The sequence below is a fragment of the Citrus sinensis genome, chromosome 7 (genome assembly GCF_022201045.2).
Source record: "Citrus sinensis cultivar Valencia sweet orange chromosome 7, DVS_A1.0, whole genome shotgun sequence".
NCBI lineage: Eukaryota > Viridiplantae > Streptophyta > Magnoliopsida > Sapindales > Rutaceae > Citrus > Citrus sinensis.
In genome coordinates, this window is record NC_068562.1 from 15737300 (window position 1) to 15761487 (window position 24188).

A 24188-nucleotide genomic window follows, 5' to 3' on the forward strand; every position below is an offset into this window, starting at 1 on the left:
ATTAATTGTTGAACTTGATAATGTGAGAGAATATTATGAATATCATCAATCACTTCATTTTCAAGATTTGTCCATATCACAAACAAGGATGGTTAGAAAAGTTCACATCATTATGCATGTTTGAAAACACATCCAAAAATAAGATTAAATTTACTTTCTCAGCTATGATAACATGAAAGTTGTCCTACGTCTAGAATATTCGAGTCCATCTATGTGTTTTATGAATTATATTTTTTTTTCCTTTATTTGTGGGTAAATCTCTCTTTATTAGAGTAAATTTTCAAGTTGGCCTATCACAGACGAGGATGGTTACATTATGCATGCTTGATAACACATCCAAAGTAAGATTAAACTTACTTTTCTGAATCATGATAACATGAAACTTATCTTAGTCTAGAATAAAAATAATGTTCAAGTCTATGTGTATTATGAAGTGTGTTTTATCTTTATTGAGGATAAGTCTCTTTTCATTACAACAGATTTTCAAACTAAGATACCTTATAGGGTAATTAAATGTAATATTAAAAGCATCTCATCAAAGAGAATTTCAACCATTCAAAATTGGGTGGTAAAAATGATAAGGTAAAAGATAACATGGAATAAATTTAAGAATAAAGAAGGAAAGAGACAGGACATGCACACAAGATATTATATATCAATGGTGTCTTATTAAAATATTATCTATCTCCATATTCTAGAATTATTAGAACAAAATTTGCCACTTTTTCTTTGAATCCATTTATCAATCACTTTTTCTTTGCCATTTATCAATCATCTTTGAAACTCCCATGCAGGTCACTTAAATTTTCATCCACTGTTAGTACTATTATCTTGTGATGGATTTGGATATAGCACGTGTCACTCTGAGACAATTTGACGAAGAATGGATAAGTAAGAATAATATTGGGGGCCAAAATTTTCCATTCAAATGCATCCATTTTTTCATAATTATATTTGGATTCTTGTTCATTATTTTGATGGGCAGGCTTGTTTGTGAAAAGTGGTTCAAGAAGTCCAAAATTTGAAAATGCTGTCTAGATGTTGCAAAGATGAGAAAGTTGCATTATGCACAGCACCTTGCCCTAGGTTTTTTACTCTGATTTTTAAACAGCTTTATACTTAAGTTTGAATACTGGGAAAATAGCAGATTGAAAAATTGATTTAGTCTTTGTCCATCCCTCTATATTTAAAAGAAAACAATAAAAAAAATGGGCATAGCAAGTACCTTGAAAATAAAACCATTATTGCTCCCTACATGTAAACATCTAAAAAATTACCAAGACACTGAAGAATGACACTTGAAAATGAGTTAAAAGATATCAAATAGCATCCTAATTTTCTAGTCATCAATGTTCTTCATGTATTCTTTTGAAAGTTTGGTCTCCATTATCAGCTGCTGCTCTCGGAGGAGGGAATATCCCGACTCAAGCAAAGCTTCCACAGTTTGCTGTTCGATCAAGTGAAAAAATTTATGTCAACTTTAATATTTTAATCACCAAATGAATTTTGAAATAACATAGAGAACAATTTACCTCAGGAGGAGTGAAAACAGGAAGTTCTTTGTCCTTTCTTCGTTTCAGAAGTTTGTTGCAAAGATTTTCAACACCTCCAATATCATCTATCCACTGTAACGAAGAAGCCGTAAGATGAAAATGACCAAGCACCATTTAAAACCTCACCAGAAAAAATGTTTAAGTCTATTTGAAAAGATGAACCATGCACAACTTATGCCCTATAGTTGTGATTTATAATTTCAACAAAGCCATTGTTACTTGCAGCAACTTGTGTATCCCCATAGTCCTGTGTGTGCATAAGTTTTAATTGTACCAACAGGTACATAACTATAATACTTCCTGAACCTTTATGCATAAGGACAAAGTACTAACTGGTTGTCAAGACATCGACACACTTCAAACAGAAGAGTAGCTTACCTTAGAAATTGACCTGTCATATGTTCGGGACCTTAGAGCTCCATAAAAATCCAAAGCTACCAAATCAAGAAAAATTAGAAAGTTATAATGCCTCCACCCCAGTCAAGATAATACAGATAAAGATAAGCGTCCATAAATATAATTGAAAAAGAATTCAAATTAAAAAACAATGTAAAAAAGAATTTGCAAACCAGAGCAGCAAAAGAGATACAAAATATCATATGATATAATCACATTAATATCAATGTCAAGCGATTTTTAATTTAAGGGAGAGATGTTGCATAAATAAAAAATCTTAAACACAAACTTTCCAAATAGGAGTCAAATCAATTTTCAAAATCATGTATCTGATTTTCAGACACCGAAGTGACAGTCCAAAAGGAAAATTCTGCACCTCAAAAGAGTTTGGAATCTGATTCTTCCCAAGAAATACTGAAAGGATTTACTCACTAAGGCCAATGTAGTTTTATAAGAATTTTTAGTAATCACTAAGTTCTTTGCTTTCTAAGAGGTGGAGTAGAATAACTTGGTTGAAGCGCAATGATCATATGTCATAATGTGCTCTTAGTTTGGTTTGTTATTGCCAAAATTGTTCTTGTTTAAAACAGATTTGAAAGCACTGTGATCTAGATGTCTTACAGTCACCAACTTTTTTGGAAGCTAACACTAAACATACCATACCATGCACAAGAACCCACAATAGCATAAAAAGGCAGATTGTTAATTTTCTCAAATGTGGCATTAAATTTCTCTGATGCTCAATTATGTCATACAGAAGTCATCCAGGACATGCAGAGCAGATACCTTGATTGGGAAATGTCTTCACAATGCTTCCAACCTCATCTTTAGTTATGCCATCTTTCTCATACATTCTATGGACAATATTCAAAATGTCTTCAAGATTAGGCTGCCTGTTTTACAAACAAAATTTTCAGAAAAGTATGAGATGGCCCCATTACTTTAATTGAGTCACAAGAGAAACACAAAAAAAAAAATACCATTACTGGGGAAAAGTATAAGCCAATTAACATATTAGCATCATAAACAAACACCAATTAACAATGCAATACTTCAAAATATAACTGTTCAATGATGAAGCAACAAAAGCAACTATTCTGAAATTTTACAAAATAGCGCTTAACCCACATCACAGTACTAATTTAAGAACCTTTTGAAGTCATGTTACTTATTCCATGTTCACCATCAGCATTTGAAAAAGCTTTCGAGATAATCATTAGCGGCATTAAGTTCATGGATATAAAAACATTTGACATCACTGACTAATAAGTGTAATAATTTGACCAAATCTAGAGAGCAAATGGGAACAAATAAGAAATTATATAATGAACTTGTGGGGTAAGTAATTCCAATTTCACTAAGATCTCCCCATAAGTTAAGTTTCTGGTGTGTGACTATTTGTAATATGTAAGGAGGCAAATCAGATCTCATATACAGAGAGTACTAGTATACATTAGAGATTGTTGTTAATATAAACAAGGTGCTGCTTTAAAAATTCTTAATCTTAGATGGTTCCCTAATTAATTTTTAAAAATAGGTAAAAGAAAATGTAAAGGAGGGAGGAAAAGTCAATGGTCACTGAATGAAGAATAAAAGAATTAAACAGTCGTTGCAGATAATGTTATGGAGATGATGCCAAGCAATAATTGATGAAAAGCATAACAGCAGAGTTATAGATAAATTAATTGTGTATCTGATTCTTCGACATGTCTTGCCTTTAGCAGAAGCAGTACAGTAACTAGGTCCCACCTTGAACAATTTCATCATTATCATGGAAGTCAATTTCACCTTCTAGATGTACGTTCAGCTATCCTTAACAGCAATTCAGGACAATCAATCCATAGATGAACTCAGAAAATGTTTTGGGACAATAACAATATCCATCATGCATATCTAGGTACTGCCTAAATTTCTAAGACGAATTGATAAATGCAGTAAACCTCAAGAAAATCACAATGGAAACTGACTCCTAACTTGCTTCATACCTGGGAAATTATAATATCATGTTGTAATTTTATATGCTGAAGCAAAGAAAGGAGAGAAAGTGAAAAACATTCTTCAAAAACTGTCAAAATTAGGCTACAATTTGACAGACATTGGTGTTGTTCCAACAGGTGTCTGACATGTGACCAGCTATAAGTTTCCTAGAAGTCAGATTTTAAAGGCAAACTTGAAAAATGAAAAGAAAGGAGCCAGTCATTGGATTAAAAGACATCTACCAGTAAAACTTCTCCATTCTTCCATCTCGAATCAAAGGAGCATAAATTGTGGAAAAATCATTTCCAGTAAAAATGATGGGAATTCTGTTCGTAATATCCGATTCTCGCCAGTCTTGTCCAATACTAACTCTAGTAGGATTATCAGACAAATTCATCAGAGTCCCAACAACAATTTGATTGTTGACTGTCATTTGAGTGTTTCCTAAATAACAACAGAATATTATGCACAACATTAAAATGAAATCAGTGAATAAAGAAACTTGCCCATGTAGCAAGATGAGAACCAGTATGTAAAGATAGAAAGCAAACAGAATCGAAATGTTAAAAGAGATGCTGCCTCAAGAATACAATAAATACAGCATTCTTTATATTAACTTGTAGCTCACCAAATCTGCCAAGGCCAGCATCTATATCATTGATCATCAGACAGCTCATCTTGCCCTGCATTAAACAAAGTCAATAATAAAGAAAATCAATCAATGAATCAAAATAATTGTAAGACTAGTCCATTCAAAGAAGGTTTTTGCATAAAACATAGGTACTGTCTGAATCATCATCACTAAAACTTTTAGCAACATATTATTTTTGGGCATGAACAAGAGTGCCATTGCGTAAGTCATTATTCACTTGGAAGGGAGCTCAGCATTCTCCTATCTTTGTCAAACACTTACAAAATCTTATCATTAAAAGGGTTTTCTGAAACCATGAGGATGTAAAATATGAGTTCACCCTTTTGGGTTGATTGACTTCTAAGCCATAAATGTGTCACTGGCTTTCTACAGGAACTACCATGACTAAAGTAAAAGGTTACAAGTGTTTATACCATGGCTCTTTCACCTTTTCTGTACAGATTGCAATGTGCAGCCCTAATTATATCAGAGAGAAACCATTTATGGATAATAAAACATGCAAGAACTGGATGATAATTCTTGATACAGAGGCAAGCTGAAAATAAGTGATTGCAAGCTCTCTCACAATATCTCTCCTTTGGTTATTTCCTCTTCTATTCTCTCATGTTTCTTCAGTCTTTACATTAAGCATCTACGGTTTTATAACTTGCAAAATCAACAACAGAGTTCTGAAGTTGCTTGACAGACTCCTTAAACAATAATCAACTTTATATGTAGACCGATGGATAGATGATGAAAGAATACAATGATAAAGACCAAAAATAAAAACAATGCATAATAAACCACATTGACAATGTTAAAATTCATAGCCCTAGACATACATATATCAACAGTGAGAATGGAAAAGCTTCTAACTTGGTTCTGGACCACTTGAGAAGCTGTTCTATAGCGTTCCCGTATTAGCTTCCCTGGTTCTCCTGTTGAGGTAAACAAAGATTTAGACAATATGAGTTTCCAGCACATGCAAATAAAACAAACCGAACCTTCTGTTAATATGCAGAAAAGGAACAAAATGCAAGAAAAAGAAAAATAATAATAAAGGAAAATATTGTACACTGTAAAGGAAAATAATAAAGAAAAAAGGATAATGACCACAGCTACATAAAATAATAACTGAATGTTAAAAGCCACAAGTTTTAAAAGCTTGCTCGTAAATTACTTTCAACATTTATCTCAAAGAAACCAAGAGAGAGAAAAGAAATGCTAATAGCCCATCTTACCAGCTCTTTCAGATTCAAGTTCCCCAGCAGACATAATCACAGGTTCTATGCCCATGGCCTGGAAAATTAATTCAGTCTGAAATGATTTTCCTTGCCCTTTTCCTCCCCATATACCTTTAAACATAAGCCAATATTTCAGAAAATATCAAAAATAACTGAGAGGGTGAATTTAATATCCACAGATGTTGTAGAGTTGGAACTACTCGATAATGAAGTCAGAACAAGCATAACTTTCTTAGTTTGAAGATTGATTTGATGAAAATTGCTCTTGCAGTACATGCATGCTATTTTAAAGGTAAAATAACATATGCTTAGATTTTAAGTAAAGATTGTGAAAAAAGAATGGTTGAAAATATAAACTAACAACGAATACAAAATTGAAAAAAATGTTCTATCATTAACAAAAAGGTTTTAACAGCCAGATGAATAATGGTTCTGAACATATACCTAATATCAAAGGAACTTTGACATTGAGAAGATGAGCAATGTAGTTCTTCACAATGTGGCACACTGCATGAGCCGCAAAAATGTTAAAGAACTGTTTTATAATGTGAGTAATCATCCCAAGACAGAATGATAACCTTCAACTTATTCCCCAAAAGTATGAAAACTTAAATTTAGCCCCCATTTTCATTCAGAAGATGCGGGCAAATGGGGACGTGTTGATAATGGTTTTTTACCTTCTTATCAGTAAGTGAGTGTAAATTGATGTTTTCAAACTTTCGAGGGGAAGAAGAAAGATTGTCATTCTAAGTAGGGGTAAATTTAAGTTTACCCTATAATACACACACGCACACACATGGTATTTGATGACAAAGTACTTTCGTCCAATGGTAAAAACCAGACAATGACTTGACAGGTATGCAGTTAGCATATATTTTCATCAAAATCATTGCCTGCAACTCCTAAGCATAATGCATGTCTTATCTTTGCCTCAGTTAATGAGTACTTCCTAGTTTATGAGTACTTCCTAATTCTGGTGGTTTGACTTTCAATGACTATTGTTGATTCTGCATTTGTGAATATAAAATCATAACTCAACAGGAAGCAGTTTTATTAATACCCAGAAAGTAACTAACTTATATAACCTCCATGAAAATCAATATGATAAAAATGGATCAATTTTGGAGTCAAGAATTTAAACTACCCTCCAATGTTGAAAAAGAATTTGCATGGTATAGAATTTCTACCAACCTACAACCTCCCGCTTTTCAATAAACCCCTCAAATCAGCCTCACAATAATATTTTCTTACCTCCACAATCAAATCCTACTATTACCAAATGAAAAACATACAAAAGTCTCCATAGTTCTACCATTTTTCTTAAGCAGAGAGCACTAAATCAAATATATCCAACTTGTACTTAACCACATAATGTGGCATTACCTCTCATATAGTTTAATGCACAAATATTCTGTTTATTGGGCATGCATAATTTGAGAGAAATCGTTTACTCTTGTATTAAAACTGATATAACACGTAACAAATATAACAAAGATAGGTAGGAAGGTGAATACAGTGAAGTCTTTTCTACCAATTTTTCTTACTGTCTAATAAAATTCATTACAGTTCTTCACCTCTTCCCAGTTTCATAGAACTTACCAACTTTATCCTGTTGTCAACAAAACAAAGGGAAACACAAAAGATAATAAATGTTGAGAAATGGAAGAGGATGTATAAGAATAAACGAAAAGGAAAAAGAAAAGAAAAGTTAATCCCAAATGATAATCCATACAACAATAGCTCTTGCCAAGTGAAGGAGAAACATAAACTGCTGAAATTTGGACAACAGAACACTAATACACATATGCAATAGCATCAGGATCTCTACTGAAAATAATTCAACGGTAATTTGAGAGAAACTATTCAGATTTCAGTTACAATTGATTTCAAAGCAAACTTGCCAAGGAATCCCAAGACAATTAACAAGTTCAACTGGGACACCACTTGATAAAAATTCAGATTCTAATTTTAATTTTATAATTGCAAATAAAAGTGGAGACAGATCATATAAAATTTGAACTTATACCAAAAATAAAAATCCATCCTAACACAACCACAATAAAACTCCATCCGAACACAACCACAACTTCAATATAACAGTGCACATGAGAGTGCCATCAATTTCAAAACCAAATAGCATTTTTGGATTCAAAAAAGCACTCCAAGAGAAGCACAGCACTCAACAAGTATTTTCTACAGAGAACTTTCTAGGTCCAATGAAATACTCATCCAGATAAACATTCTCAAGTGCTTTTCCAAAAAGCACTCACAATCCAATCACATTCTGCTAATCTAGAAAAAACACACAAGCTAAAAACAGTTAAAGTTGCATAAACTTGCCATGAAAACCGGAGCAATGTAATAATCTCCTTGAAGATACTCAAACGACCTCGTTACTTTCTGCCGGTAATCAAACACAATATCCGCTGCAACAAAACAAAAAACAATAAAGTCATATATGGAATTGAAATGCTAATAGTTTTAATCTACCGCAACTATATGATAAGATCACTAGCTATATGTGTAAGCAGAGGGAGGATCCGTTATCCCTAAAAAGAAAACAAAAAGCAATGAAATTTCAAATTTGAACTAAAAAGGAATCGATATATCAAAAAAGAAAGCAAATTACTAGCCATTAAATATAATCTGATGAGTGCTCCGTAAACATATGTAGTATAAATACCCATCAAAGAAAAACAACAAAATTTCAAATTTGAACTAACAAAGCTATGAGTTTGTTTTGTGTGTGTGTGTGTCAAAAGAAAGGAAGCAAGTTATCTTACAGTCCTTCCCGAGAAAATTGCCAGCGAAAAGGGGATCAATGACGCCAGCCCGAGCACCAACAGCGATATTCATGTTGTCAGCTTCTTTGCCGAGTTTGTAAAGATAGTCATTGCCCTCTGAATCCTTAGCTTCCCATGAAGATTGCTCTGATAGTTTCTTTTTTGGATTTGGGCTTGATTCATTATTGTGGGGATTGATATTATTGTTGTTTGAGGAGATAGAGCAAGAAATGGAGAGTGGAGGAGTTAATGGTGAGGCTTTGATGGGTGAGAGTGAAGGGAAAGAGAAGCGAGTGATGTTGTTTAAAAGAATTGCCATTTTTGGTTTTGATTTTGATTTTGATTTTGTTTTGGTTTAGGATTCTGATTTGTTCGTTGGTTTGTTTGTTGGGGGCAGTTAATTGCCGCCACGGAATGTGAAAGGAGACGGTTGTGTTGATGAGCTCATGCTCAATGATTGTGGATAATTGAGGGAGAAATATATATTCAATTTTATTAAATTTAAAAATTTCTACACTTAAAAAGTAGGAGTGGTTTTTTAAATCCTCTAATCTGCATAACCTGCATGACATCTCTCTATAAGAATAACTCTTTGTAAATTTTTGATCATATCACAATATGAATATTCTATCATCTTCTATGAACACACTAAAAGATTTATTTGATATATCTAGTGTGAAAGTAAGTTAATATTTCTATTGGCAAATAGACGAGTCTCAAGTCCATACCCAAGTATTTATTACTTCTTAGGTTGTAATTACTATTTTATTTGGTTCAGCCTTATAGCCGTTCGGAATGATAAATTGATCCGCTAGCACCCAAAATTTCTTTGAATATATCCTTGAATTCATTCGAGATGTGAACAAAACTCAAATGGGAGAAGAATATGGCTTGCATAACTTGTGTGATTTGTTGTGGGTTGGATTTTTACGATATGGTAGGGTGTGTTTGGAAGACAGCATTACACTGCTTTAAAACGTTGTTCCTCATTAAATTAATACTATGCTATGTTTGGAAGGACATGTTAATGGATTAAGGGGTTGTACTAATGCCGCAACTGTCTAATTAGCGTTTTGTTTTCTTTAAATATTAATAAATAAATATAACTTTTTAATATAATATTATATTAAATTTTGTTTTCTTTTATTTTTACATTATAATTATTAATATAAATTAGTAAATTTATCATTTTTATTTGTATTTTACTAAAAATATAACTAAATAATGTATTATTTAGTTATATTATAATAAGTAATATATAAAATTGATTAATATTTAATAAGTTAATATAAACAATAATAAATTCTAAAATAATATATAAAAATAAAAATATCACATAATATTACATTATTTAATTATATTATAGTAATTAGTATATAAAAATTAATTATTATTTAACAATTTAATATAACTAATAGTAAATACTTAAATAATAATTTAATATAACTAATAATAAATATTATTTCTAAATATATAATTTAAATAAACTACAAAAAATTAATATAGTACAATGTGGCACCAAATGTTATACAACATTATTATAATATGGTATTAATGCAATATAGCATAATCCAAATATGATTTGGATTAAAAAATTTCAATCAAACCTGCAAACCCCCACATTATTACTTTTTGTCTACACACACAATGTAATGTTTAATAATAAGAATTTGTTTACGAGCTCTGAATTTTAGGGGCATTTGACACACTATATTGTATTATATTGTATTACATTAATATTGTATTATAAGAATGTTATGTAATGTTTAGTGTTACACTATACAATATTATTTTTAAGATTAATTTAAATTATATATTTAGAAAATAATATTTATTAGTACTTAGAAAATTACTAAATATAAAAGTCTTAAATTTTAGAAATTTAACATTTTTAATAAAATTATTAAAAAATATCATAATTTTTCATAAAAATCAAATCTTAAAGTCTTAAATTGTCTAAAATATAACATTTATTTTTCAATATTTTCTAAATATACAACCTCTGAAATAAAGATCGAATCAAATAATTTAATGAAATAATCTCTAAATAATATAACAACATAAATAAATAGTTAAAATCTACAAAATTAGTTCAAAAATCATCTTACGACGATAGAATAAAAGTTTATATATACTATAAGATAATTACAAAATAATAAAATGATACAATTGTTATAACATATTCACTAACAAAATGAATTATACTAAATTATCCATTATTTATTTATGTTATTCAAATTCATTTCATGTTTTAATATTTATTATTAGTTATATTAAATTATTTAAAAATAAGTAGTTTAATTATTGTAATAGAATTAGATAATGTAATATTATATTATTTGAGTATTGATTATTAGTTTTATTAAATTGTTGAATGATAATCAATTTTTATATATTAATTATTATAATATAATTAAATAATACATTACTCAGTTATATTTTTAATATGATAAAAATTAAAATATAATATAATATTATTAATTTATATTCATATTATAATGTAAAAATAAAAATATTATATTAAATTCAAAAATTATATTTATTTATTATTACAAAGTAAAAAAAAAAAAGGACAAACTAATGCGGCAAACCTGACTAAAAAGTCAAATTTAGATAGTTTGGCAAGTTTCTGCATTAGGTTGCATTATAATTCACCAACTTGGTGCCCCAAAGATGGGTTTGCATTGCACCCATGTAATGAAGGGTACCAAAAGCTCCCTTCATGTGTTAGTATCGTGTTTTGAAGAAGTTTGATGAATTGTTATTATTTGTATTTAAAAAAAAAAAATTCAATTATGATAATGTTAAAAAAAAAAAAAAGGCAAAATGTCAACCTTGGGCTAGGCTTGACTAGGTTTGGCCCGGCTTGGGTGGGGCTTTTTTAGGCCGAACCAAAAGCCTGAATTTAACATTCTATATTTTTAGATTTTTTACTATCTTTTACAAATTTATCATTTATAAAATTTATTTTTTTATTATATTAGGCTTTAAAAGTTGTGCTTAAATGATTTAAAACTTTATATGTGCACGTGTCTGTATATATATACATATATAGTGAGGATGTTAATAAAATATAAAAAAGTATAGATTTCAATATATTAGAGATTGTATTTTTTTGTTTATTATTCTATTAAAATTTATATTTTTTTGTCTGTTAGTGGCATCCTCACTTTATTAAAATGAAGATGTCCTCACTGTATGATGATAATTATTATTATCATCATTACTATTACTATTATTATTATTATTTAATAATTTTTCAAGCTTTTGGATCAGGCTTGGCTTTTTAAGTGAAGCCCCAACTTGTCCAAAACATCCAACTAGATTAGGTTTTTCCACCATCCAACCAGATTCGCACACCCCTATTTTGAGGTAACAGAAGTAGGATTTTATGCTATGTTTATTTATTGGAGTGGAAGTGAGAAGTGTGAATTCTTCCTACTCTAATGTTTACTTATATATTTTAAGGAAGGAATATGAGTCTCATTCTGTAGGTCCTACCCATTTTTTAGAGTGGGAAGTGGAGTTTTCACTCTCTTTTTTACCCTTATTTTATTAAATTTAATATAAATATGTTTAATAAAATAAAAAAAATCATATTTATTTAAATAATATTTATTAGAATATTTTATAAATTACATTTATTAAGAATAATAATATTTAACTTATTTAAATATGATGTTATTATATTCAGTTAAAAATAATAATTTAAATTGATTCTAAAGTTAAGATCACTTAAAAATAATATTATTATATTCATAAAGAATTAATAATATTTTTATATACTATTTTTATTTGAAAATATAATGTTATTATATTTATTTAAAAATAATAGTTTTATATTTATTTAATATTAATAATTAATGATAATAAATAATTTACTCTAAGAAAATATTAATTTTGTACTATATTATTAATAATAATGTTTCATTTGTATTGCTCTTATCAATAATTTTTAATTTACATAATTAAAATTAAATTCATAAAAAATTATGATTTATATAATTAAGAATATTAATAATTATTATTAATTTACAAGTATAATAAAATAAATATTTTGTTTTTCAAATATATTTTTTCATTAATTTTATGATTAAAAATTACAATTTTTTAAACAAGGGCAAAATTATAATTTAAAACTATTTACTCACAATTCAAGATAAAATAAATACAAAAATTAGATTATGATTCTGATTCTATAATCTCATTTCAATATAAGTAAACAACTTACTTTCACTCTTACTCCATACTTTCAATCCTAGAATTCTTACTCACAATTCCCACTTTAATCTAAAATGTAAACACTACCTTAATTCAATTGAGAATAATAAACTTGAGTAGGCCATAACAGAAAACCTTTAAATTTGAAAGTGGCCTAACATAGAACCTTGCATGAATTGTTTTCCACCCTCCCATGCCTCCACGGTGTTCCACTCCACTCCTGCTGCATTTATCCACCGTACCACTTGTATCAGACTTGTGCCGAAAGAACCCATTTGACAACTCTAATAAGTTGTTAAGTTAATAATGGGTTCTAATCGCATTTTTACTACATATTTCTCAAAACCAAAACCTTGTTACCACAGACCATAGCTTGTGAAACACGTGTACACTAACGACCAATCATTTTTCAGTGCAAATAGCTGAATTATTTGGCAAAACAAATAGTTACAACTTGCAAATTAAGAAATTAAGGCAGAATCATGTAAATACCTTTGCCCTTTCCTTTACGTGGCATCTTGAAAATTCAAGAAAAGCAAGGCATACAATAAAAAGCTAACACTCCGCGCACGATACTAACAAATAACAAAGGCAATCTAAAGAAGAAGAAGAAGAAAAAAAAATCATTGTACCAAAAAGTCCTAAAGAAAAAAAGAACTATTAAAGCAGAATCATGTAAAAAACTTATCACTCTTCTTTACAGTTTTTGCTTTACTTGTATATGGAGAATGTGAACACATGGCTCCTTCCTCTTCTCTTATTCTTCTTTCCTGTCTTCACAAGAAGCTTACTCTGTAATCTTTCACAACTTGTATGGGTCTATGTAATGTCACATACTCTATCTGAGTTAGCATCAAATTCAAAGTTTACATCGTGCAGATTTCTGCAGATTTCTGCACCTGAGAAAGTTGGGAGTTCTTATATGCGCACACGCGCATATATTCTCCCTTATAGAAATTCATTTTTTAACAACAGAAATACTCTTAAGGAGAAAAACTAACCAATTCTTTTGATTTTGAAACTAAGATAAGAACTTGATTCTTTATTTTGAGATCAATTTAGCAACTTTCCACTTTGTATAGACCCTATCAATATATAGGAGAAACAATAGATATAGATCAATGCAGAAAGAGGGGATATATAAGAGAGCGATTTATACATAAATCAAGCATATAAATACACACAATAAACCTTTTAATCCCCCTTGGATTCTCATAATAACATCCAGAAAAGAGAGAAACTCTTGCAATGGAAACATAATATGAAAACAAAAGTAATCATAAGTAAAACATGTTTCTTACATTAAAGGAAAACAAAAGTGCTTTCCCAAAGATTCAGCATGAAGTATAACACAAATGATTCCACACTTCTTCACAATCTGCTTCGAGTCTTATAATAATCTCACAAAAGAGTCTTTAAAAAGATGCAGTTTAAGATTAAATATCAGTAGATAATTCATATTCTTAATATTCTGAATTCGCAGTCCTATTAATATGTTAGTTTCTTGAGCAACCACTGTGGTTTTGAGTCCATTCTGCTTCACATCCATAACAGAACTGGAATTGGCACCTGCAATCACAAAATCATCAAAATTTCAATATGCCTAAACTAGAAGAAACCCGTTTTCTGTTTTCAAAAACAAACCTAATGTATCATCTCCTACCAAATGCATTCTATGATTTTTCAAAACAGCATTTGTAACAGTCCATACCTGACAAAACAAATAAATATTTTCTGTTTTGGACACAGCCTCAAATGCGTCTACTAAGTTACAATAACGGATGGCTTATAAATTAGCTCAAGAACTCACTCATAGTAGCTAGTGATGTGGAATATTACATTCTTCCCCTGAGGGTCTAGTGTCCTAGTGAAGGTCAATAGAATTATAGCACATTTTCATCCACATATCCGATCACAAGATGACTCTTATACCAGTTACTGCACCCAACATCCGAGCTATATATTGTTGATTTCAACTTTGTTGTTGAAAACAGTTTCTAAAAACATCATTTTGACTCATTTTAGGCTTAGATATCCGAACTACACATAACAAAGCTATATACTATTGATCCCTAACTTTGGGGATACTCTTTTTACACAATTGCCTATTTCATAAGTCTAAATTATAATAAAAACAATCAAAGATCAAATACTTACCTGCAAGTCATATGAGGGCAACCTTCAGTTCTTTCAACATAGTATTTGCAATGAGGGCACCTACTCCATTTCTTCTCCTTAGCAAGCTCTCTCACCATTAAATCTTCTCTGCCTCTTTCATCAACATTCAGTCTTTGATACTCCTCACAATTAACACCAGGATGCCATGGCACATAACACTGAGCACAAAACAATCTATGGCAAAAGGGGCACTCAGATTCACTTATAACAGTTTCTCCATCATTTTCGTAGACCAACATGGCTGAACAATCCTTGAATGGGCAGTAAAACCTCTGTGAAGCATCAATCAGCTCCTGACAAAGAGCTTCCCCCCAAAGCTCAAGCACTTCTTTTGGAAGCACAGGCCTACAAGCATCATATTCCAGGACGGACTTGCAGTCCAGACCAGGGCATGTAACCCTCCTGATGACGCCGACTTGAATCTTTGTGGCCACATGCTTGCTTATGCAATCAGAACAAATTGAGTGAATGCAACTCTCAATTTTGAACATTTGATCTTTTTCTTTCCTCTCACAACAAATCTCACAGAAGCTCAAAGAGGAATCACCGGCTTGCACTGTGACCTCTATTGGCTCTGACTGTGGCCCCAAACATGCTTGGATTGCCAGCGATATTGGTGATGATAGTGATGATGATGGAGAAGCACTTTTTACCATCTGGGAACTGATTGTGGAAGCCATAACTGCTTCCTGAAACTGCAACTCTTCAGCATACATTTCATCTGATACCGGGATGATATCTTCTTGATTTTCTTTATCAATTAGAGCTGAGAAGTAAAGATCATCAACAGCAAGATCAGAGAATGCTGCTGAAGATTCTTCTTGTGCCATAGCCAAAACACTCTTTGCAAATATTTTTTTCCAACACTCTGATTTCAAGTGGCTTTCACTCTGCTATCAAGAACTTATTTTTCTTTTACTTTCAGGACTCTTGGCATCCAATAATATATAATGGGGAGTTGCATAATTGGAGGACTAACTTACCTTAGAAGTTGTTTGCTCTCATTGGGACTCCTTTCATTAGAGGATTGCAACTTTTGACTTCACTTTGGATATAAAAGATAGTACATAAATCGCTTTCTCTATATATTGCAGTAGTGACATGGGCTGAAGTATAACTGCTATGAGGCCCAATTTCTATAATCTACACACTAAATATTTAAGATAAATACTATTATAATTGCAAATCATAAGGTATTATTTATTCTATGCCTAAAATATTTTCACCATGTAAGGTAAGTAAAACTTCTATGTACTTATAATATTAGAATTAAATTAATTTACTATTATGGGCAGCTACTGAATATAGCTGACCTAAAATTAGTTTTCCACAACCCTTAAATTATTTGAGTAGAAATAATTTAGAGGTACAAAGAAATTATTTTTTGATTGTAGTAAGTTAGAGTTAATATAACATAGTAAGTTCCGTTATTACTAAGAGGTTTTAATTTAATAGAAGCATAGTAATAAATTATTGATGGAGCATGACAAATCTATTATATAGACAGTGATGAAAGAGATATTAAAAGTTTCAAAAAAATTAATAAATACTTCTATAAAGTTATTATAAAAGTTTCTAAAATTTTACATTCTTTTTACTTTTTTTTTTCTCATTTTCTCATTATACTGTGTCAATACAAATTCACTTAATGTACTATAACATGCATTTTTTTATAATATATAAATAATAATTATTATTATGTGGAGGTAAGCTACTTAAGAAGGGATTTAAAAAAATTATAACTTATTATAGCATAGATTTTATTCTTATTTATAATTGGCCTAAATTAAGACTAAAATTTTCTATAACTATATAAAAATTATTCTATATAAAGTATCAGTACATAAACATTTAATTGTATTACTGGTCTTTTTTTCTTTTTTGTATTTATCTTGTAATAATGTTTTCCTTTTATAAAAAAGAAAATCAACACAAAAATCGAATAAGCACTAATATCATAAAAACCATTATCCATTTATAGGTACAGACGTATCAACTTAGATATTTCTAGAATTTCAACACCACTAATGTTATAATTATTTAAAACAAGTCAAATGCCATGAATTATATCTTAGTTACCAATGCCCAGCGAGCGGCCGAAAGCAACCAAGACAAATGAAGAAGGAGTTGGTCTTTTGACACCCGTCTAAATTTCTTATAACTCTTTAATTAAAATTACCTAATAATAAAAAATAAATAAATTATTTTCTTTTTTAATAAAAATTTAATTAAATACTTAAATAAATTAATTTTTAACTTTTTTTTACACCAACCTCATTTCAAAATTTATATATAAATTTTAAATTTTAATTAAAAATGCTTTTTAGAAACTTTTAAGAATTTACAATCTTTTTATGGGATAATTTAATGACAAGATTATTAATCTTAATTTATGGATTAATATTTTATGAATTAAGTTAATATTTTATGAATTAAGTTAAGGCATTTTAAGAAATAAAACTTAAAAGGAGTGTTATGAGGATTTTTTAGGAGTATTAAAAGCTCTGCTGAGATGAAACAAAGAATGCGGCCTAATATCAGAAAGTTGAGCCACAACAAAAAGGTAAGCCCATGATAGGCCCACCTAATCCATTTTCACGGATAGACTAAAGAACGAGATGATAATAAACAAGTGGCCCAAAGAATAAGATGCTTAGGGTTCGGCTACAGTGCAATTATGGTACCGTATTACAATTGCATTTAATTATTAAATTCATTTAGATGGATGAAATTCACTGACATCCAACGGCTGGATGCAACTGTAATACGGTACTACAGTTGCACCACAGGTTTTCCCCTAACATTATTTTTTTTTTCTTTTTTTGATAGAACTAATAATAATATTAGTTTTTGAGTTTCAATTTAACTCTTAATATTATGTGTCACTCATTTATTACATAATAAATTTTTTAATTTATAAAAAAAACTTAACCACCATCGAATAGACTTAACAAATTTTAATAATGCAAAAGTAAAGACTAGAATATTCAAACACTCAAATGAAAATAATCTCTTTTTATTATTGTGTGGACAGTGGCGAAATGGATTTTGGTTATCGACATTAGAGATTATTACACAAAAAATATAAACTTAAGGGGGTTAGAAAATAAAATATAACACAATTGATTTCACACTTCTTCACAATCTGCTTCTAGTCTTATAATAATCTCACAAAACAGTCTTTAAAAGGATGCTGTTTAAGGTTAAATATCAGTAGATAATTCATATTCTTAATATTCTAAATTCGCAGTCCTATTAATATGTTATTTTCTTGAGCAACCGCCATGGTTTTGAGTCCATTCTGCTTCACATCCATAACAGAACTGAAATTGGCACCTGCAATCGCAAAATCATCAAAATTTCAATACGCCTAAACTAGAAGAAACCCGTTTTCTGTTTTCAGAAACAAACCTAATGCATCACCTCCTACCAAATGCATTCTATGATTTTTCAAAACAGCATTTGTAACAGTCCATACCTGACAAAACAAATAAATATTTCCTGTTTTGGACACAGCCTCAAATGCGTCTACTAAGTTACAATAACGCATGGCTTATAGATTAACTCAAAAACTCACTCATAGTAGCTAGTGATGTGGAATATTACATTCTTCCCCTAAGGACCTAGCGTCCTAGTGAAGGTCAATAGAATTATAGCACATTTTCATCCACATATCCGATCACAAGACGACTCTTATACCAGTTGCTGCGCCCAACATCCGAGCCATATATTGTTGATTTCAACTTTGTTGTTGAAAACAGTTTCTAAAAACATCATTTTGACTCATTTTAGGCTTAGATATCCGAACTACACATAACAAAGCTATATATTGTTGATCCCTAACTTTGGGGATACTCTTTTTACACATGTGCCTATTTCATAAGTCTAAATTATAATAATAACAATGAAAGATCAAATACTTACCTGCAAGTCATATGAGGGCAACCTTCAGTTCTTTCAACATAGTATTTGCAATGAGGGCACCTACTCCATTTCTTCTCCTTAGCAAGCTCTCTCACCATTAAATCTTCTCTGCCTCTTTCATCAACATTCAGTCTTTGATACTCCTCACAATTAACACCAGGATGCCATGGCACATAACACTGAGCACAAAACAATCTATGGCAAAAAGGGCACTCAGATTCACTTATAACAGTTTCTCCATTATTTTCGTAGACCAACATGGCTGAACAATCCTTGAATGGGCAGTAAAACCTCTGCGAAGCATCAATCAGCTCCTGACAAAGTGCTTCCTCCCAAAGCTCAAGCACTTCTTTTGGAAGCACAGGCCTACAAGCATCATATTCCAGGACGGACTTGCAGTGCAGACCAGGGCATGTAACCCTAGTAATGACCCCGACTTGAATCTTTGTGGCCACATGCTTGCTTATGCAATCAGAACAAATTGAGTGAATGCAACTCTCAATTTTGAACATTTGATCTTTTTCTTTCCTCTCACAACAAATCTCACAGAAGCTCAAAGAGGACTCACCGGCTTTCACTGTGACCTCTATTGGCTCTGACTGTGGCCCCAAACATGCTTGGGTTGGCAGCGATGGTGGTGATGATAGTGATGATGATGGAGAAGCACTTTTTGCCATCTGGGAACTGATTGTGGAAGCCATACCTGCTTCCTGAAACTGCAACTCTTCAGCATACATTTCATCTGATACTGGGATGATATCTTCTTGATTTTCTTTATCAATTAGAGCTGAGAAGTAAAGATCATCAACAGCAAGATCATCTTCTTGATTTTCTTTATCAAATAGAGCTGAGAAGTAAAGATCATCAACAGCAAGATCAAAGAATGCTGCTGAAGATTCTTCTTGTGCCATAGCCCAAACAGTCTTTGCAAATATTTTTTTCCAACACTCTGATTTCAAGTGGCTTTCACTCTGCTATTAAGAACTTATTTTTATTTTACTTTCAGGACTCTTGGCATCCAATAATATATAATGGGAAGTTGCATAATTGGAGGACTAACTTACCTTAGAAGTTGTTTGCTCTCATTGGGACAGGATTTCAACTTTTGACTTGACTTAGGACATGGTACATTAATCACTTTCTCCATATATGGCAGTTGTAACATGGGCTAAAGTATCACTACTATGAGGCCCAATTTCTATAATTTACACAATAAGTATTTAAGGTAAATACTATTATAATTGCAAATCATAAGATATTATTTATTCAATGCCTAAAATATTTTTATCATTTAGGGTCAGTTAAACTTCTATATAATTACATTGTTGGAACCAAACTAATTTATTATTATGTGCAGCTGCTGAGTATAGTTTACCTAAAATTAATTTTCCATAACTCTTAAATTATTTGAATAGTAATAACTTAGAGGTACAAAGAAATTATTTTTGGATTGTTGTATGTTAGAGCTAATATAACATAGCAATTCCTGTTATTACTTGGAAGTTATAATTTAATAGAAGCATAGCAACAAATTATTAATGGAGCATGACAAAATATAGACAGTGATAAAAGAGATATACAAAGTTTTAAAAAAATTAATAAATGTTTCTATAAAGTTATTATAAAAGTCTCTAAACTTTTGTATTTGTTTTAATTTTTTTTCTCATTTTGTTATTTTACTATGTTGATTTAAATCCACTTAATATAACATAACATGCATTTTTTTACAATTTATAAATAATTATTCCTTAAGAAGAGATCTAGAAAAATTATAACTTATTATAGCACATATTTTATTCTTATTTATAATTGGCCTAAATTAAGACCATAACTTTCTATAACTATATGGAGGTTATTCTACTTAAAATATCAGTACATAAATGTTTAATTGTATTACATTTTTTTTTCTTTTTTGTATTTATCGTGTTATAGTTTTTTTTTCCTTTTATAAAAATGAACACAAAAGTCGAATAAGCACTAAATCATGAAAACCTTATGCATTCATAGATATATACATATATCAACTTAGATATTTCTAGAACTTCACAACCAGTAATGTTATAATTATTTAAAACGAGTCAAATGCCATGAATTATATCTTAATTACCAAAGCAAAAACTTAATGTTATAATTATTTAAAACAAGTCAAATGCCATGAACTTTACAACCAGTAATGCAGATGATTTTTCCAATTCATCTGCCGGCTCCTCATCACACTTCCTTCTTCTGCATTGGATTTCAATGTTGGTTCTTTCATCATGTCATGAGAACTTGCCTTCTTTTGAAAGGATTTCCTCATCATTGGCCTATATGTTTCAAAAATACTTTAAAAAATTTTAATAATGCAAAGTAAAGACTAGAATATTCAAACACTCAAATGAATGAAAATAATCTCTTTTTATTATTGTGTGGACAGTGGCGAAATTGATTTTGGTTATCGATATTAGAGAAACAACAAAATTAGTTAGGTTATTACACAAAAACTATAAACCTAAGGGGGTTAGAAAATAAAATTGTAAGACATGAGATTACCTTTAAATTTCATCAAAGGCTTTCATGTTTCTTGAATTTTTTTTCAACTGGGTCCCCTCCCCCGGTGTAACTGTGTGTGGAGACCTATTGATTCAGTTAATGTAATCTTTAACTCTCTCTATTCAACCAATGACTCATAATTAGTAACCACGTAATTTTAAATTTTAGGCCTATTTCAAACTGTGCCATAACAAAATTAATTTAGATAAAGTGGAAAGATTTCTTCACAAACATACCATGCAATAATGAAGTGCGATTATCAAAATGAAGTGATGAAATTGCAAAGGAGATAGATAATGAAAACATTAAAGGTGGGAGCTCCTCTAGCAAATGATCCTGTCATCTTTTTCTTCTTTTTTCTCTCACTTTCTCTCTTTCCAAACAATGTGGATGGATTGATTTGAATTATGATTTTGATGGAGAGCTCTTTATACAGTGAAGTTAAAGAAGAGGATGTTGATATCCATTTCTCTCATCTCTAGGGAGATCATTGGTGGTTCCTGTGTGCGTCATTTTCTGTTTGAATAAATATAAAATTATAATACTCTTTCTTGATCATTGGGGAGCACTCATTGCAAAGCATGGCCTTCTTTTGTTCCCTTTTAAAAACTTCCCTGGATAAGTAGTCGAATCTAAGGGAGGTATTTTTTTACTCATAACAAAGATTACACGATATGAAATGACATTAAGAGGCGGATTCACCTCATCATTAGTGGGATCTCCTCGGTAAGAGAAAATAATTTTAAAAAATTAAAAAATTAAAAAAAATTATTTGAGTTACTAATTATTCCCATCGAATCTATTAAATTAGCCAAGTTAAAATTATAAAAATAGGCTCACAAATTCATAAATCTATAAAATTTTAATTTTAATTTTGAAAATTACAAAAATCACACTTTAATTAAAAAAAAAAAGTCATAGTAAGCTATATGGGGTTTTACTATTATTTAATTAAGTCTGCATTAAATCTATTAAAACAATCTATATAAACTTATTAACCCATAAAATTTTAATTTTCACATCTTGTCGTTATGTAATTTAGTCCTTGATAAATCATTTTTTTGAATCCACCACTAATAGCATAAATATAAAAGAATTTAAGTTTCTCGATTTACCTTACATAAATATCACATAATATTTTCGTTAACTATCGCAAGAAACTTTAAAATGGTAACCAATTAAATAAACTATGTGCATTGACAAAAAAATAATGATATTGTAACATATATACAAAGATTTTAAAATAATTTTGCCCTTAAGTTGATGTAAGATGAGTCATTAATAGTTGCATGCGCAAATATCGTATATTCTTTATAACTAATTGTTTAGATTTTGATGACAAATGCACCAAAACAACATTATAAAAATCTCTTTTATGTTTTTCGTTTTCAGAAATTTGTGAATCAATGCCATGTTTCTTATTTTCAAAGCATGAAAACAGAATGCTATTAAATAAACTATAGTGTAACGGCAGAAAGTGACAACGGAAATCGTTTCTTTTTTTTAAAAAAAAAAAATTTGAGTCGCATCCATGTGGGTATATACTTTTGCGTCCACGTGTGTGCGGATATTTAAGCACACATGCCATTGAGTGAAGGGAAATAGGGACATATTAAAAAAGAGTGACATACATAAAGCAAGCATATAAATACACACAGTAATCCTTTTAATCCCTCTAGGGGTCACATAATAACATACACAATCTGCTTCTGGTCTTATAATAATTAATCTCACGAAATATACTCTTTAAAAAGGTTCAGCTTAAGGTAAATATCAGTAGATAAATTCGCAGTCCTATCAATTTGTTCTTTTTCTTGAGCACCCACCGTGGTTGTTAGTCCATTTTGCTCCACATCGATAACAAAACTCACATCCGCACCTGCAATCACAAAATTTTGAAATATGCCTGACCTAGAAGAAACCCGTTTTCTGTTTTCAAAAGCAAACCTGGTATATCATCTCCTACCAAATGCATTCTATGATTTTTTTTTTTTAAACAACAGTCTAGACCCGAAAAATCAATTATACTTTTGTTCTGGACGGATTTGCAGTCCGGATCTGGGCATGTAACAGGAGTGATGATGCCACCTTGAATCTTTGTGGCCACATGCTTGTTTATGCAATCAGAACAAAATGAGTGAATGCAACTCTCAATTTTGAACATTTGATCATTTTCTCTCCTCTCACGACAACTCTCACAGGAGCTCCGAGATGGTGGTGATGATGGAGAAGCACTTTTTTCCATCTGGGAAGTGATTGTGGAAGCCATAAGTGCTTCCTCAATCTCCAACTCTTCAGCAAGAATAGCGAATGCTGCTGAAGATTCTTCTTGTGCCATACCCAAAACAATCTTTGTAAATATTTTTTTTCCGAAAAGAACTTATTTTATTTTTCTCCCAAGACTCTTGGCATCACCGATTATAACAATGGGAAGTTGCAAAATTTGAGAAGTAACCAAACGATCTTAGAAATTATTTGGTCTGAATGGGGGAACAAGATCCTCTCCTGATCTGAGCATTACTGAGTTTTCAATGATTTTTTGTCATGTGTCTTTTAGTAGTAGTGGGTAACATTTAACTTCTTTTATTTATTTTTATTTATTAACAACCAATCAATAGTTGAGTTATTTGTTCAGGATATGATCAGATTATGAGAGAATCCCGATCCCTCAGTGGAACCCTTTTTAATGAGAGGATTTCAACTTTGACTTGACTTTGGACAATAAAGCACGTATAAAATATAAACCACT

General features: G+C 30.5%; 3 protein-coding genes across 3 annotated transcripts; all 3 read right to left on the reverse strand.

The window, feature by feature from the left end:
- Window positions 1-1209: 1209 nt before the first annotated feature.
- LOC102619184 (ribulose bisphosphate carboxylase/oxygenase activase, chloroplastic) lies at window positions 1210-9042 on the reverse strand. The gene is made up of 12 exons (XM_006493380.4): window positions 8585-9042; window positions 8142-8227; window positions 7401-7410; window positions 6246-6308; window positions 5799-5912; window positions 5434-5495; window positions 4555-4609; window positions 4169-4370; window positions 2736-2842; window positions 1932-1987; window positions 1533-1625; window positions 1210-1447 (listed from the first exon to the last, which is right to left on the reverse strand). Exons 1-12 carry the CDS (start codon window positions 8901-8903, stop codon window positions 1340-1342), a joined length of 1275 nt encoding a protein of 424 aa, XP_006493443.2. The 5' UTR covers window positions 8904-9042; the 3' UTR covers window positions 1210-1339.
- A 5020-nt stretch (window positions 9043-14062) lies between these two features.
- LOC102618597 (E3 ubiquitin-protein ligase RSL1-like) lies at window positions 14063-16036 on the reverse strand. Its single transcript, XM_006493378.4, has 2 exons — window positions 14963-16036; window positions 14063-14374 (listed from the first exon to the last, which is right to left on the reverse strand). The coding sequence occupies exons 1-2, from the start codon at window positions 15811-15813 to the stop codon at window positions 14302-14304; spliced, it is 924 nt and encodes a 307-aa protein (XP_006493441.2). The 5' UTR covers window positions 15814-16036; the 3' UTR covers window positions 14063-14301.
- Window positions 16037-17983: 1947 nt separating this feature from the next.
- Window positions 17984-19998, reverse strand: LOC102618889 (E3 ubiquitin-protein ligase RSL1-like). Its single transcript, XM_006493379.4, has 2 exons — window positions 18908-19998; window positions 17984-18319 (listed from the first exon to the last, which is right to left on the reverse strand). Exons 1-2 carry the CDS (start codon window positions 19816-19818, stop codon window positions 18247-18249), a joined length of 984 nt encoding a protein of 327 aa, XP_006493442.2. The 5' UTR covers window positions 19819-19998; the 3' UTR covers window positions 17984-18246.
- Window positions 19999-24188: the final 4190 nt, after the last annotated feature.

Excerpts from the sequence above, each read along its gene's own strand:
- LOC102618889 (XM_006493379.4), bottom strand. The coding sequence starts at position 19,818 with ATGGCACAAGAAGAATCTTCAGCAGCATTCTTTGATCTTGCTGTTGAT. Across the intron at positions 18,320-18,907 it reads TGCCCTCATATGACTTGCAG|GTGCCAATTTCAGTTCTGTT; the intron begins GTAAGTATTTGA and ends TTGCGATTGCAG.
- LOC102619184 (XM_006493380.4), bottom strand. The coding sequence starts at position 8,903 with ATGGCAATTCTTTTAAACAACATCACTCGCTTCTCTTTCCCTTCACTC. Across the intron at positions 8,228-8,584 it reads CAATTTTCTCGGGAAGGACT|CGGATATTGTGTTTGATTAC; the intron begins GTAAGATAACTT and ends GTTTTGTTGCAG. Across the intron at positions 5,913-6,245 it reads CAAAGTTCCTTTGATATTAG|GTATATGGGGAGGAAAAGGG; the intron begins GTATATGTTCAG and ends TTATGTTTAAAG.
- LOC102618597 (XM_006493378.4), bottom strand. The coding sequence starts at position 15,813 with ATGGCACAAGAAGAATCTTCAGCAGCATTCTCTGATCTTGCTGTTGAT. Across the intron at positions 14,375-14,962 it reads TGCCCTCATATGACTTGCAG|GTGCCAATTCCAGTTCTGTT; the intron begins GTAAGTATTTGA and ends TTGTGATTGCAG.